The sequence below is a fragment of the Lagopus leucura genome, unplaced genomic scaffold (assembly GCF_019238085.1).
Source record: "Lagopus leucura isolate 7727_CA_CO unplaced genomic scaffold, USGS_WTPT01 Super-Scaffold_73, whole genome shotgun sequence".
NCBI lineage: Eukaryota > Metazoa > Chordata > Aves > Galliformes > Phasianidae > Lagopus > Lagopus leucura.
The window spans coordinates 52011275-52028563 of NW_024962252.1; the positions used below are offsets into that span (position 1 = coordinate 52011275).

At 38.8% G+C, this 17289-nt stretch overlaps 1 protein-coding gene across 3 annotated transcripts in view; it reads right to left on the reverse strand.

Annotated features, from left to right (window-relative positions):
- TULP4 (TUB like protein 4) overlaps window positions 1–17289 on the reverse strand; it is a 134698-nt gene that overhangs the window by 98300 nt on the left and 19109 nt on the right. For all 3 annotated transcript variants that reach the window (XM_042889809.1, XM_042889818.1, XM_042889828.1), the window contains exon 2: window positions 9320–11608. In XM_042889809.1, coding sequence (XP_042745743.1) covers window positions 9320–9571 — 252 coding nt within the window. In that variant the 5' untranslated portion in view covers window positions 9572–11608. The remainder of the gene's footprint in view (window positions 1–9319; window positions 11609–17289) is intronic.

The following is a 17289-nucleotide window of genomic DNA, read 5'->3' on the forward strand; positions in this document are numbered from 1 at the left end:
AACACACATGGGCAAGAATAGAGTTACTGCAATAAGGCACTTGAGTGATAAATGAATTAAAAGGCCCAGACAAGAGGTAAACATCCAAAGGCGCCATTATCTAATGCCTTTCATTCAAAAGGACCTTGAAGCACTTTATTATATAGCTTTATTTATAAAGGGAGATCATAAAATAGATTAACATTCTGGAAGCTCTAGCATGCTATTCATACTAGAGTTTGTCACAGACTCACAATACTTAACAGCTTTTGGACATCAGGAATTTTGGCATCCTAGTGACTGAGAGATCCTGCCTTGGTCATTTCTGCTCTTTAGCTTGACTTAGGGTCAAGCAGGATCCTTCACTGATCAACACCCTGCAAAACGGGGGAAGCAAACCCAATTACTCTGCTACAGCCCAGCTGCAGTGCAATCCCTACAAGTGTACACATGCACTAACTTCCTGCAGTTGCATAAGGCATGCAATTCAGCTCTGCCAGTGGGCTAGCGTGGCCTTGACAAAGCATATGGGCTTGGAATTCATAGCACATTCAAAACAAAACAAAATAAACAACAACAACTACATATTTATAGTTACTTGAGTAGAAAGACTGGCATCACTGGTCCAGATACATTGCACCCATCAGCACTGCTTCTGAAAAATGCGGTCTAAAAAGCCCAAAGGATCACAGCTCCTCTATTGCTCACACATCTTCTGTACAGGATTTGCTAGGCCTTTACTTCATACTGGCAACAGACAGCCTTTAAAATGCACCTCCAGTTTTAAGTGTGATTTACTTAATAGCAGCAAATGTTTAATGAATATATTTGCTCCCTGTGTGTATTCAAAATTCACTACTGGTGACATTCAAGAGAAGTTACCAACACAGATTTAACACAGTAAAGTAGAAAAGAATGCATGCTTTTGTTCTCAAAACTAAAAGACTGTCTCTGATAGTACACTAGTGCATTACGTCTGCTCATATCCAATGAAGACACCATGTTGGAGAAATGGCACATATGCCCCATCATCTTTAACCTGCAAAACCTACTGGTGAGAAGTAAGAGCTCAGCCTGATTTTTCAGTCTAAGGTGGTATTTGCAGCACTACTAAGCAAGTTTGTTGGTAAATTCTTTGTGTTTCTCAAGGGACTCGGGAGTTCATTAATAATAAAAAACTTCACCCCCCACGCTGACTTACTTTCTCTAGTTTCCAATGCCTACCCTTGGGAGCCACACTGCTGTGCTTCTGATCCAATTAAACACCTATGATTCTCACTCTTAATAACCACTGCAGTACAGCAATACATCACAGAATTTCTAAAGAGTGATTTAAGAGTCGAGCTCCATAGGACAAGTTAGTTCTAATATCTCTAACATCAGCAGCACTGAACTCAGTTATTAAAACCTCCCATTAGCAGGAATCATTACACATCCGCTGGGCATGATCTGCGTCACTGGAAGTGTTCTGAAGCTTCAAACAGGTAACTTCTAAGCTGAAGAACTGACTGAACCACAATAAGCTGAATATAAAACACAACTGAAAAAAAAAAACACAACTCCATACTCTGACAGCAATAAACCTTAAGATTCAAGATTTAAAGTTAGCTATGCTGTCCATCAAGGACAAAATTCCCTCCAAATTCCCTACATATATGCCACAGAAACACTGCAGTGGTGCCCACATGCTGCAGGGCCACATCTCATGACCGGTTTCTGAAGATGAGTCATGAACATTTATTTTAAAATAATTGGCTCATGAAATCAGATCTTCAAAAGGATAACAAGATGGAATGACAAAAGTAAATGCTTTAAGACCAAGAAACGCTGGCTGTGTAGAATGACAGCATGTGAGTATATAAGAAAATGAATTAATTCATCTTCACAGTTCCAAAGATGTTAAAACCACTATTCCTATTATTCAGAAAATGAGAATCACTCTGAATATGGTGAAAAGCCCAGTGAGAATCCAATTCTCCACAGCAACATTCAGCTGCCTCAGCCACACGAATTCCCATCTTCTCAAGCAGTCTTCTACATCCTTCATTGCATATTTGTTGATTTCCAAAGCAAGTAATACAGACTTAGCTCAGGAAACTGTCCCCCATTCACAGGGTACCATTCATCAACCAAGTAAAAAACAAGAAACAAAAGACACCTGTATGAGGTCAGATAATTAAAAACTTAATTACAATATGTATGCACCAACACAACAAACAAACTGACATGGTAAATCAGCCGCAGGTAATCCTGACATTTCATAGCTTCTGATAGCTTAATCTTTCCTGCTGATACACAGTGGCTGTCTGCCTAGGCTTTACAAAAGAAGACCTTTGTGCTGCTCCTGACATCCATCATCAATCCACAGAATGATGAGCAGGACTGATACCAACTACCCACATTTAACTAACAGCTATTAAAGTTGTCATCTCTGATTTGGATCACTTGCTACAAAAGATGAAGATACTCTGACCGTATCTGATAGCTGTGTACAAAACAATGGGAATTTGGGACTTCAGAACAATAGATCCAACCCCAGGGTCTGGCAGAAATTCCTGTTACAAAAGCAGCAGGCTTTTATATTATATCCCTTCCAGTTATTCCTATGCCTCAAAGCCAAATAGTCCCAAACTCCCATCCAACCCTACAGGTTGCTCTGTTCCCCAGGTCTTGCTCATGCCCACTTCTGCCTAAATTCTCAGCTCCTTTCCTGCACTTACAGATGCTGCTATTTAATTAATCAACAAATAATCACTTACCAGATTAACAAAACAAACTGGTAAAAAACAAAACCAAACAAAAACCCCACCTGCAATAAATAACAATGCTAATGGATGCTCACCATGTAAAATTCTCTATTTTCCAACAGTACAGTAGTAGTACAGGAAAGCTCAGTATCTAGAGAATGAGTAGAAATAATGCTCCAAACTCAGTTGCTACCAATATTTGCACCAACGATTTAAGAATAATACCTTAAAAGCTAGCTACTTCTAGCACTCCTAGGGGTATTAGAGAAGTCAACCTAAGAAACAAGACTGCTTTGGTACTGAAAAATTTTCAATGTTCTGTCCCAAAGATCACAAACATAATGACCTCAGTATAGAAAGGACACTGAGGTGCTGGAGCAGGTCCAAAGAAGGGCAACAAGGCTTGTGAAGGGCTTGGAGAATTTGCCCTAGGAGGGGAGACTGAAGGAACTGGGGCTGTTTGGTCTGGGGAAAAGGAGGCTGAGGGGAGACCTTATTGCTCTCTTCCAATATCTGAAAGGTGCTTACAGCGAGAGCGGGGTTGGTCTCTTCTCAGTGGTGACAGGATGAGGGGAAATGGCCTCAAGTTGCACGAGGGTAACTTTAGGTCGGATATCAGGAAACACTTCTTTACAGAAAGGGTTGTTAAGCTCTGAAATAGGCTCCCCAGGGATGTGGTTGAGTCACCATCCCTGGATGTGCTTAAAAACCTTTTGGATGTGGTGCTCAGGGACATGATTTAGCAGGGGGTTGCTAGATTTAGGGTTGTATGGTTAGGTTGATTCTATGATTCTATGACTACAAGGAAATTAAAAATTAACAGCTACTCCAAAACACTAAGTTTATATTATCTCCTATATGTTTTATCTTTTTCAGACTAATAAAAATATTAAATCTGCATTTCAATACAAAGTCTCACTCACTGCCTTGACAGAATATTTCAAGTGAAGTAGCAAAACACCTACCACTGCACAGCAATAATTTCCATCTTGGGCACATATACCAAAAAGCTGCTTCTAATTTGTTTCGGCTATCATCACCATTGAGTCTTTATGACAATGAATACGGGCAGTCTGCAGGAAAGCAATGCTGAAAGTGCACGAATGCCTATAGGAAGAGTAGGCATTATTTCATTCAAAGCAAGGCAGATGAACAAGCAAAATACAAGACCACCAGAAAGCTAGAGCTGAGGGAGGACTTAGAGACAAGGTTTAGTGAACAATATTGGTGGTAGGCGGACAGTTGGATGATCTTAGAGGTCTTTTTCAACCTTAATGATTCTACGATACCTCAGACCATCAGTGAATGCCAGATCCCCATGTTTCCTCAGTTTCATAAAAGCTACTGTTTTTATTTTGAAAGATTGGCTCTACTCCAGCCACACCTGTGTTTCTCTCCTGTGCATAAAAAGGTACATGCACACATTTACCCCAGGTAATAATTATCTGCTCCTGCAGATTTCTAGCAATTCTGTCTTGTGTTGGAATATTATATGGATTTATCCTCAGAAATATACTGTCTCCTCTTGCACATCAGTTTTATCCCACATTTTAGCCAAAGTTGAATGGCTTCTCTCTACACTTGCATTTCTAGCACTTCCTGCCTGCTTTAACAGCTCTGGTTTTTGATGCCATTCCACCAGTTCAGATCCAAAGGTTTTCACACAGATGTACAAACAGGTATCTGTTGCCAGTAGAGAGCAATCAAAATTGCCAAAAGAGGCTCCATCAACCTGAGAACCTTGTCTTCCACCACCAACCTGAGAGCCCTGTTACCAGCCAGAGTGAGTGAATTGAGCTCCCTCCTGCTGGAGTCTTGTCGTGGCCAGAAGCTTTGACAAGTCTCTTGAATACAAGTGAAACCACTATACTTTCCATTTATGTTACATTCTGACCAGGCTAACCAAAAGCTACTTTTTGGTGCTACTTCCATTAATAAAGCTGTGTACGTTTCATTTCCTTAAAATGTAAAAACAATAATAATTATGAATGTATAAAGATAAAATTTTCCAATACAATCATTTCACAAATAATTCCAGAGCTGGAACATCACAAATTTATTTTGAAACCTTAAAACCATTTCTGTTTAAAAATTCACAAAGATAAGATTTCTCGATTACAATTAATTTTTGTTATTTTCTGTAACATTTGTTACAAACAGATAGCTTCTCTTCACAGAAGCTCCTAATGTACAGCGAATGCTGAGCATTCCCTCAGAAGCTTGCATGTGCTCATAAAAGACACTATCAGAACAGATACCAGTTGCCCAAGGATGAGTGCTGACATTTTTTTCTGTCTATGCTATTACATTCTAGCTATACTTGACAAGCAATTACTTGGTGCTTTATGTTCAATTATATTGTGAAATGTTTATAGTTTGTAATGGGTACCTTATCTGTTCAGACTATCTCTAATTTGATGAATTCCTCTGGGAACAGTTTAAAGCAAAGGCAATGTCCTTAATGATTATTATGGCTCAGAAATTGTATCGTAAAACCCGATTTCTCCACTATTCAGATGCTCAGTAGATCCTGTAGCTATGCTTACGCAGGCAAGGCCTTCGTAATGACATACTGACTCGTGACTTTCCGTTTTCAGGTGCTCATATGCCAACAGTCAATAGTTATCTCACTCCTTCACTACATGTAGAGCGAAGGCTACGAAAGACTTTTTGTATGCCATGGAACATATTTAAGCTTTATCAAGAATCTGATTTAGAATTACTGATTAATCAAGAGAATAAAAATGTATTTTAGCTCTTATAAAGCCTGCATTAAGAAATTAAAAGCACACAAACAACCAGCTTAAGCCCAAAGAAAACAGTTCAAAAAGGTTCAAATCAAGGAGTCTACACAAAACCTCAGTGTCTTTATCCTTCCTGAAAATAAGTACTGAGAATAACCAGGCAATAACAGTCTTAATGCAAAAGTCAACATCCAGTTCAGAAAGACAGAGGATCCACTCCCCAGCAGGACCCTTCTCACAGAAGCAGTAATTCTGCCCGTCTCTGCAGTGTTGGTTTTTGTTGTTGTTGTTGTTGTTGTTTCATACAACAGTTTGAGGACAGAGGAAGGGCATGGTTCGTAGATAGATTTCACAACTTTTACTATATTAACTAGCAGGGTTGTAAGAATCAGGCAAGCTTTCAGAAATACAAGTCCTTTCAGCACCATGTATGCCCAAAAGCTTGTTTTATTTCTCCAATTACACAAGCTTGCCTTAACAAAAAAGGTAACATTTCTGCCTCTAAACCTTGTCCTGTCTTGTCTGTGCAGACAGGAAAGCAGGAGAGATCTGCAGTACCACTGCAGTTTACATCAGCGTGTGCCTTGGACCACGGAGGAGCCTGTAGCCAAAAGGCATTGTTACAGCATCTCTCTACCTCAAGATTTCTTAAGCGTCCACAAATCACAGCTTTTCCAGAAGGCAATGACTGATCCCTAAGCTGTCAAGACTTCTTTTCTAACCATAAAAGAAATCATAGTAGAGATTCAAATGTCAGTTACAATTAAAACATATCTGTATCTATAATTTCTCCTATTTTCTTAGCAGTAACACTACAAACCAACAAACACTGCTGAAAAGGTATATTTGTTTGTTTTTATTTTTAATGGACCTCTGGAAAGAGTCTGTTTTGCCAGAACCGTTCAGAACTTTTACACACAAGTCCAAAAAGGTGGACAGAAAAAAAGGAAGGACTTCTTTTTAACATAGAAAAGAGGACTTGTAACTTCCTTTTGCTCTAAAACAAACCCAAGATAAGAGCCGTCCAGAGACTTATATAAAACAATGCAGTATGAAAAGCAATAGTTCTTGAATATTTTTTTTTTTTTTTAAAGGACTGGGTTCTTTTGAAAAGCTGCAACTAAAAATAATTCATTGGACAGCCCAGCTGAGACATGTTTATATCCCTTCCCACTTCTAAATCCTGTGCTAAAGCAAACAGGGTATTTTTTGCAGTTACAGTCATGTACTTGGACAATCCAAAAAAATTAAACAAATGAGCAGTTTACTTTACGATTATAGTTAAAACTGCTATGCATACTCTCTAATGTATTCAGTAGGCTACTTAATTTGCTGCATCAGAATTTGCATACTCTTGCGCTACTTTTTCACCATTTCAGTCCAGAAACTAGCATACCAAATCTTACTAAAATACATCAAAGATGACTTATTAGTTAGCACAATGAAAAATAAACATACGCAAAATAATTTTGAAAACACTAATAATTTTAAAAACATCAAGTGCCACAGAAGCCATTAGCCTTTTAATACAGTAGAAACCCATTAACAGAACGCCCACATCAGCACCATCCAACCAATTTGATTTATAGGCACCTTGTAATCTTTCAGTGGAAGATACGCATCCATTTTTAATTGTTAGAATTCTGAGCATTATGTTGATGAGAATCAAGACTATAAATATTATCCAAAATGTAAAAAGTATCTATCACAAAATACATAGAACAAACGGAATAATACGCTTATTTTAATCCCTTGCTCTTCCCTAGAAACTACAAAAACATCATGACGTTAATTAAAATATTGTAACAGCTACTTCCTAGTTTCCAATGCTAATAACCAACCTTGAAGCAATTGTAAAAACAACCCTGGCTCAGGCTACCAAGCACTTTGTTCACAGTTATTGTCTCATCCAATGAATCATACAAGTGCACCACTGTAATGTGCCTGCCAGTAATTCAGTCCCAGGGATTTTACATTCTTACTCGTTCTGATACGCTGTAGGCATTGCTTCTACAGACAAAAAAGGAGCTGTGTACCAAAAGGTTCCAGGAATCTTTTCAGCAATCATAAAAACACCGCAAAAATACATGACTAGCATCCACCTTCATGACCTGCTTAAAAATAGGCTCATGTTCTTGCCCAAAGCACAACACTGCTTTACCTTTTCCAGATTTTCACTCTAAAACTGAAATACAGTGTACTGCTCTGCCTACAGCATATTGCTTATTATATTCCAAACCGAAAGCTTCTAGCTTTCGTGTTTTCACTTCTCATGCTCATTCATTAAAGCACTTCATGCTTTATAACTGAAGCACAGTGATATTACAGCAGGAACATATGTCAGAAAAACAATAAACTTCACTTGTCACACTAGCCTTAAGTGGAGCCATTCCAACATTTTATTTAAAGAATCTTTCAAGAGATTAACTTAAAAGGAAAATATTTTCTAAAGAAACAATCTTCTTGTCCATTACACTGTTTACCTTTCACCAGTAACAAACCCAGCATTACAGTTTCATTCCCTCCCAAACCAGTGATTATCCTCTAAGAAACAGGACAATGTTAAGTAAGTCCAGTGAAGAGTTTTGCATAATACATCATCCTGTATGCACAAGCTTTCCTCCACACCAATGCTCAAAAAATCTGGCAGGAGCCAAACAGCCACCACAAAGCTAACTGCCCGAAAAGCAATTCCCTTCTTTAAGTATGATACATTTGACACCATCACATCAGCCTTGTAGCCCCATGCAGAGAAGTAAATTGCTAGCCTCTATTCTAGTCTTTCACACATTTGTTCCAAACCAGGAAGATTTCTAGAAACACAACCTTATTTATTATTATTATTAATGATAGGCTTGGCCAAACATAATTTAAGAACCCACACCCAAAAACTTTCACACAGAACATTCTCATTTGAGACTCGAATGCCAATCACTGGGGAAAGGACGTACAAGTGGCACGGCTCAGCCTGCACAGCAATGATGCTGTAACCCAGGAAAAGAATGTTATGACTGACTGCATAAATATAGCTAAATTAACCAGAACCAGAAAGCAGCACGCACACCAGCAACTTTCTCACTTAACTGGCACACGTTAGGTCTAGCCCCATAGTTCTGTGTTCTGCAACAAGACTTCACGTCCCCATTAGCAGCACTTCTTCTGGTGCTTCCAAGACACATATTAAGCAAAAGCAAAAGTGGCCATTGTATCTCACGTTTCAAAAAACAAACCCCAATATGCAAATAAAAGATATACTGATAACTCAAGATGGCCCAAAGCAGATTGCTGGATGCAAACACCGCTCTTTCCCTTGGGAAAAGTTGCCTCTACATTTTTTTGACAGAATTTCATACAAATATGTACATGAATTTGTCTTTTATCTGTAACAATATATATAATATACAAAACACTCCTGTCCATACACACTTGAGTGCAGACCTACACGTCACTGTCACCTGCTGCAAAACAGTTCAGTCTGTGATTTCATAAAAACTGATAGGCTTTGCCTAAGCAACTCTTTCACCCCTCTGCCTTTCTATCAGTCTTCCAAGACAGACTTTAATATTGTGTAAAAGCCATCAGCTATCAAAGCTTTCAAAATTCTGACACGCGTTTGTTGAATTTGCTGGAAACTGGGCAAATTCCAGATCCACTTTCAAAGAACATCCTCACCATAAGCCTCATGCTTTTCAGTTTACCATAAAAACTCCAAACACATCTGGATTAGTCCCGAGCCTCCTCCATGCTCTCCCACCACGTTACATCCAGAAACACTACAAAAGAATTAATGCTATCATTTCCAAAGCCAGCATCACTCAATCTTTGAATCATAACACACGGTTTGCTTACCTCGCTGTTGTGGCCCCTCAAATTGAAGTTGATTCTCTGAGGGGTGTTCCGGTCCCTCCTGCAATGGCTGGAAGTAAAAGTGACGCCTACAACTCCTCTGCCATTGCCTGTTGCCAACCAGCCTTCCTCATAGTACCGCCGCCTGCACACGGGTTTCTCCTTCTCACTTTTGGGGACTCTCCCTTTCCAGGAGAGGCAGAGGATGTTGGAGTCGCTGCAAAGAACAGGCCCATGTTCCACTGCTGCATACATGCTTTTTAAATATTTTATTTTTTGACATAGGAAAGTAATGTGTCTAGCGCACAAAATTTAAACCAATTTTTTTGTTTTTTATTGATAAGACTGACCTGGGATAGATCATTGAAAGGGAGGAGGATGGGGTCAGTGTTTATAAATATCCACCAAATGCATAGTGAAAAATTCCTCTATAAAAGATGATGGCAGTTGGCTAAGAAAAAGTAACACTTAAAAAAAAAATTCAGGTTCATTTTTTGTTGTTGAGTCTGTAGAGTGAGGGTGCACTTATCCTTTGGAGAGACAGCTACTTCGTAAGAGGCGCTCAAGAAATGGTTAAGTCATCTTTTTGCTCAACTTGATATAATCTTTATACAGCCTGAGATTCCAGTTTAGCGTAATGCAATTCCAGAGACAAAGAGTTGCAAATGTGTAGGTTTCAAGTAACTTAAGGCTTTTAAGATTTCCTCCAGTCAGATTTTCTTCAGAAGTTCAGTTGCAGAAATTTAAACACACGCACATACATATGTATATATATGACATTCATCTTTTCCAAGCTGCCCTCTGGCATATCTTTTCCATCTGACGTATTTCTGCTGCTAAAGCTGAAAGAGATTGCATAAAGGGAAAAAAAGGCACACAAACCGTGCGAAACAACAGACCCAAACTTGTGCAGGCACTGGTGTGCCAGGCCAGATGGGAAATCCCTCTTGGTACTGAACCGCTCGTTGGATTCAAACGTTTTTGCAATCCAAAGCCAATCCAATTTTCATTGCAGCACTTTTTTTCCACCAGAGACCCAACAGAGCCTGAACCGTTATCACGCTATCTTGCCTGCTTTCCCACTTTTTGCTGCCACACACGAATGACAAAGAAACCCCCTCTTCATTTACAGCGGAATCAAAAATGCTCCAAAGCTCTTAGCTTTTAAAGCAGATAAGTTTGCCTCAGGTGAACCATGAAGTTCTCTCTCTTCCAAAACAGGCTTAAATGTCAAGCTGTTTTTCCTTTACTTTTCCCTTTTTTTCTGCTACAAGGAATCACAGACTTTTCATCCTACCAAAAACAAATGCCAGAATTAAAGCACATCAAGTAAGCAATCTTTCAAAATCTTCTAGAATTCAAGGAAGGAAGAAACATATTCATCTAAAAATGAAAGAGAAGCAGCATTAAAAATCTGACTTCCTGGTTTCACTATTTCTCTAGGTATTTTCCTTGCTTGTTTTATCGGATCTTTCCTTCTTGATGCTTGTCTACAGCACAGATTCATAGTTCCAGACACAACATTTGCAGCTGTACAAGAAGGAAACATATGAAGTATTCCAATCGTTTTATTTGAGTAACATTTATGAGCTCAATTCATTAGTATGTATATCACACTAAGTGAAAAGAGGAAAAAGGAGAGGAAGAAAGAATACGTAAGACGATGACCTGGTTAACTCAAGAAGGATGATGAGGATTCTTCAGTTCAATGCCCAGACTTGTCCCATAGTTCCTCAACTTACTTACTTTCAGTCATCATCGCTCAACATATAGTCACGATTTATTAGTCCATTCAGAAACTACTGAGCCCAAAGCATACCATGCCAAAGACGATACATTATGCCCCTGCAATTATAAAATCACTTTCCTTCGCCCTCAGTATTCTTACGTTTCCCTCACAATTATTGATTTAGATTGTGGAGGTATTTCTTAGACTTTTTCTGTGTGGAGAGTGTTTTTTCTTCCTTTTTTTGCAAACTTTTTTCACTTGTGAAGACCATGTAGTAAGTTGAATATTACTGGCAGGTGTTTTTCCATGGGTTACCAATTCCTGTGCTGTAAAGGTGCTCCATCTGGTACTTAAATTAATTTTCATCAATTGCAAAGCCCTCAGGAATACGTGAAAGTCAGTCTATGCGATGACAAAAACATGTGCGCTTTCATGTACGTGCAGTACATACACCAGCTTGGTGAACCTGGTACTCAGAGCTGCAACTGCCTTCTCAGCTTAGCTATGGTAATCTTGTAAGGTGCCTGTCACTCAAAGCTTGAAATCTCAGTCTTCTTCCAACTCTGCAAGACAAAATGCACACAACACACAGGAAAAAAAAAAGAGAAAAGTGAAAAAATAGGAAAGTAAGCCACAAAACAATGTAGAGATATAGAAACTACTGTGATAATAAACAAAACATGACTTTTAATTATTTTATATAGCGCTTTTATATGAAATATCTATATTGTATGTAGATACATGCGTTATTCAGACACGAAGTACAGTATTTTCTTCTCCACAATTCATATGCATAACTGATGAAACGTTCTCAAGAAAGACACAAAAGGAAAAAAACAAACTTTTTTTTTTTTTTTTTTTTTTTTTACTGGAATTGCTGGGACGAACTCCTAACAAAGACCCCACAATTCCATGGAATGAGGACCGCAAAGGGAGGTGTCAGTGACAGAACAGACACACAGATTCCAAGGGTCTAAAAGAACCACAGACAGATTGAGGTTGGCAGGGACACCTCTGGGTCCATCCAGCCCAACCCAAGCTCAAGCAGGGACATCCAAATACCTCTGAAGTATACACGCCTATGCAGTTCTTGCTTCTGTACAACTCTTGCTAAAGAGATCTCATTTAAACAAAGAATTGCATCGGTTGCATTCATTAGCACTGTAAAAATGGGCTTGCCTACACTACCTGTAACACTGTACTAAACTCACTTTCTGAGTAACCACTTTTTTTGAGTCAACCATAGATGTACCTATAACAATTTAAAATATCTGTATCTATAGACATAGATAACAAGGCAAGGATACAACGTAGTTTACAAAGCAGTTAGAAAAACTGTCCCTGAGGTTTGGTGAGTCGCTACTGAAACTTTTAAGCATTACAACTAAACAAGATATAAAAATAATGGCTACTACCATTTTCTTTCATCATAGCATGGCTTTGTACAACCTTTGTACGCAGTTTCTGTCCTCATTCACTGCATAGAAAATCAGCAAGTTTGAGGAAAGGGCCCTTCTGCATCTTGGACAGTAACCCACTCTCATCTGAGTCTGATTCATGATCAATTTGAGGATTAGAGAAACAAAAGGCTTCTCAAAAATATTCTAACTGTGTTAGGAAAGCCGGACAGGCAGAGATGAAAATATCTAACTACAAAACATTCAGTCATTATTCAAGTATCTATCAATAATGTCCTGTCTACAAGACTGCATTTATATTTAAATCATTGAAGGTCAACACTACCTTTATGTTGTACTTGAATTCAGTAGACAAGATTTAAAAATACCTTTAAGACTGTAATTCAAAAAGATAGGCTGAATTAAGATTACATACATATTAAGATTTAGTTCTTTCCACTCTCCTTTATTTCCATCTGCTGAATATTTCCTAAGAAATAACCTAATTAGAAGATTCAGATGCAAGTCTTCCCCCAGGGAAGTCAGTATCTGATTTAGACATACACACCATTTTTCTTTTGCCCTTACAGCAGTCCCATAATCCCGCTCTTCTCTACAAGTTTAAAGCATGCTTTTTGCCTTCTTTTTCCCCTCCAAGAAACACAAATGAATGGTAACCACCTCTGTTGCAAGGCATGTGGAAGAAGGTGAGGATAAAAAGCCTTATATAAGAGCTAGCTGCTACTTCAGTATAATCTTACCACTTGCCTGAATGCAGGTTGGGCTCTGCATATAATGAGAATTTAGCTTTTCAGATCAAACTTTCAAACTACAGTTCTAATAGTAGGTTTTTAAAGCTCTATGCACCTATTCTTTCAGAGTGGGAAAGGTGCACATCATGGAAGTTCACTGGATTATGAAGCAGCTGTTTTTAGTTATTTCTAAGCGCTAGTTGGACACCAAATATCAACAAATTGCAGCAATCTGGTTTTACTCTCACTTAAAGAGCAGATTAAAATTTCTTTGTTCTGGAAGATGCTACTTAACCCATGCTCTAATACGATTCATAGCCCAGCGATGTAAAATTAGGTAATTATCTAATGATACAAAAAATATTAGACCTGCAGCACAGGAAAAAGGATCTACAATTATTTTGTTTTGCTGTGCGGTATAGCTCTTCTTGAATGCAAAACCAGCAACAAGTTATGTTCTGACATTACAGGAATAAATTCAAGTATTAATTTAAGGCAGAAAAAAAAAGGTTATTAGCAGTGGCTCTCCTACTTGTGTCAATATTTAACCCAATTTAACTCCTAAGTGTTTCCATTAACTTATATAAGAATATAAGCTTTAAGCTAGTTAGACAACCAGAAAAATATTTGCTTGTTCTCATGCATCTTTCATTGAGGTGTCTCTCTTTTGTTGACAGAAAGAAGTCACGCACAGCCAAATATACCAGACTGCAGCAAGCTCTTCAGCATTTTATGTTTATTCAAAACCCCACTCTTCACAGCTTACAGTCGGGTATCTGAAGGTGAGATTACAAGGAGACTGGGAGGGAAGGGAAAGCAGAGAAAGAAAAACGAAAATGCAGACAAGTACACAGTATTCTAAATTATTAATTACCTTATTAAAAAAAAAAAAAAAAAAAGAAAAAAAAAGAAAAACAAAAAAAAAAAAAGAACAAAAAAACCCCCTCACAACTGTTGTCGGCAATGCAACGCACCACAGCCTGCATTTTCAAGATCCTGACCACGCAAAAATCTTATGGAAAGAACTGTAAGCTACAGAGTCTTTGAAAAGTCAAGCTACCATATTTCAGGCTATTTAGCCTAAGCAATTTTCTTCCTATAAAACTTGCATGAGATCAAAAGAAACAGCAGTTTTCCCTTCCTCTGCCATGCAAGAAGGGAAAAATAAAACACCTCTATCAATGAAGATTGCAAGATACTTGAGGTAATGAAAGCAGACCAGTTCTGAAGGATCAAACCACAACTGGTTCTGCACAAGCTGACAGCAGATGATCCCGCCAGCTATCGAATAGTGGTTATGGGATTAACCTTCAAGGTTACTGCTAAAACAAAATACTACATACTCTCATAATACAGACATTCTATTACAAACCATATACTACAGAGCTAGAAGCTAGCCAGGCATAACACTTTTTTGTTTATGCAGTCCAATTTACAAAGCAACATAAATGGAGTACTCTTATTCAAGTGGAACAAAAACTCTTTATCAATATTAACTACTCGGTTCCTAAAGGACCTAAGTAAGATAACTGGTTTGTGCGGGCAAAAAAGCCAATTCCGTAAAGAAAAAGATATAAATTTTGACCTGAGCAAGTACTGTTTTTTCTTTTCTTTCACTCATCTCCTCTAATTATGTTTGTTTCATTCACCTTCCATTGTGCTGCAAGTCACTGAGGTTCTCATCCTTCTTTAATATTACAGAAAAATACACAGTTTGGAGGACTATAATACCAGAAAGGCTGTAAAGCTGTTCTCCATGCCAAGAAAGACAAAAAACAAAAAAAGCTAGAACAAGCTTAATTTGTGTTCCCTTTGTTCTTAAATGGCTACCTTTCCATAAATTTCATACTTCTGCAATTTCAGAAGTTCCTCCCCTGCTCCATGGCAGCTGTATGGCCTGGGCGGAACAGTAAGTCATGCTGGTTTGAGATGTAAAGACATCAGTAACCCCAGTAGAGCTGCACAGAAACAGGCAAGTGGCAAAGGTGTAATACCAGCCACTGCAATCGTAAGTGCCAGTGCATTAACAGAGATGCTGTAATGTCAGTCATATATGGCTATATATTCATAAGAAAATGAGACAGAAAATACATCTCTTGGCAAATGGAATGAAATGAAGCTTACATTAGCAGTTGCTCAGCAGATATCCATTGTGAATATTGACATAACTTATTTCAACACAATATTCCAATAATGAAACACCATTAAAATGCTTTCAGGAAAACCGTTTTCAAGAAAAACAGCAATGGTCCTTAAGTAAACTGTCAGAAGCTATTAATTGGGTATTGCCAAATTTACATATTTTGGAAAAGGAAGGGGCCTGGAAATATGAAAAACAGTAAACTGTTAAAAGTCCAGCGTACAGAAGAAGTGAGGTAAACAAGCAGTTACACTGTTCACGGTGAAAAGAAACTGGAAGAAGCCTAGCACCCTTCCTACCAGGCAGATCAGCAAGCTGATCTAGCTGAAAACATATCCTCCGAAACTAGCAGCTGACTCTCACCTGGACCAGCTACCTTACATCAGCTGAGCACACACACTCACAGCAGGGTAGGTGGCAGTGTGAGAGGTGAGTGCCACAGCAGCCCACATGGCTCTCAGCTGAAACTGTACTCAAAAGCTTTTCCTTTTTTGCTTGAAGCTGAATCAATCCTAGTGCAGGCCCAGCACAGTCCCGCATTCAGCAGTGCCAGTAAAACTGCAAAGGTGGTGGAGCTGTACAGCACAAGGGAGAAACAGGGGAGGAAAACTTGCAAACAGAATTGCATTTGAATGCTTTCTAGGGTAAAACGTGGGCTTAACGTTTCTGAACTCAATGTACTGCCCTCAGAAGGGAAGAAAGAAAAGCTTATCTCTAGGAGTGAATTTAAGATGGCCACCACAATGTCCTGGAGTAAAGGCTGGGACACATGCCATGCTTTCAGGTAACATGGAGTAGCCTGAAACACCTCAGAGGGATGCTGAAGGAGCTGTTTCAGAGTAGAAAGAACGTACTACCTTTGTTTTAAAAGTGAAAAATTACAACACTGGACCACGCACTCAAAATCCTTAGAGCTGGAAAAAAATGTAGCATGAACAAGAAAGTCCTTTCGCTTACAGGTATGAATCTTCTCTCTCAAAAAGGGATCAAAATCCGCACAGCACAGAGAACATCCGTATGATACATATTTCAGGGGACACTCACTTAAGAAGAGGAATCAACTGAGTCTTGTTAATGACACTGAAAAATGTTCAGCAGGGCCCCAGCTCTTACCACGTCTTTTCCAGTGAACTGAACGCACTGACCTTGCCTGTAATTACAGCGCAATTCCTTTCCCTGAGGAACACTCTGCAGCCTGCAAACATCCCTCGAGCCTGCAGCAGCTCTGTATAGTTCCTAATTATCTCCAAAATCTGTCCACAGGCTCTCTTAATACTTTCTTGTGAACATACATTAAAGTTTTGCTACACTCCCCCAAAATCCCAGTATACCCTCATATGTGACACAGACTGCAACACTGGAAATAATTTTTAAAATAAAAAAGAATAGAAAGAATAAAAAGAACAGAAAGAATAGAAAGAAAGAAATAGGAGTGGGAGATGAAGGAGGAAAATAGAAGCCACTAGTTTTCAGAATTCAGAAGAGCCCCATATAGAGAATTATTTCTGTTGGACAGCAAGGATATTTCAGTCAGAAATTTGATAAACAGTGGGCATCTACTGCAAAGCAGCATGGCACAGCACAGCTGCAGGACAGGACACTGCCAGATTTCACAGTCTTTGGGTTTGAGGAATAGGAACTTCGCTCCAGTCCTGCCTGTCCCTCAGACATGCTGCAGCCAAAGATTTCAGCCTGTGTTGGAGGACTTGCATCTGAAAGCATTGCTTGGAGGTCTAGGAGCAAAGGAGGGGATACTCCATACTCTCACATAAAAGACACACAGAGCTAAGGAATAGCTTCATCTCTTTCCCATACCTGTTCCCCCTTTTTTCAAGCACAATGTTTTTCTCCTCAAGGTTCTGGAGTCTGTGCAAAGTCATCTGTTAAACGAATATTGTGTCACGAAGACAGACTGAAAGAGTGATTGCCTTATTGCAACCTTGAGAAGCGAGATG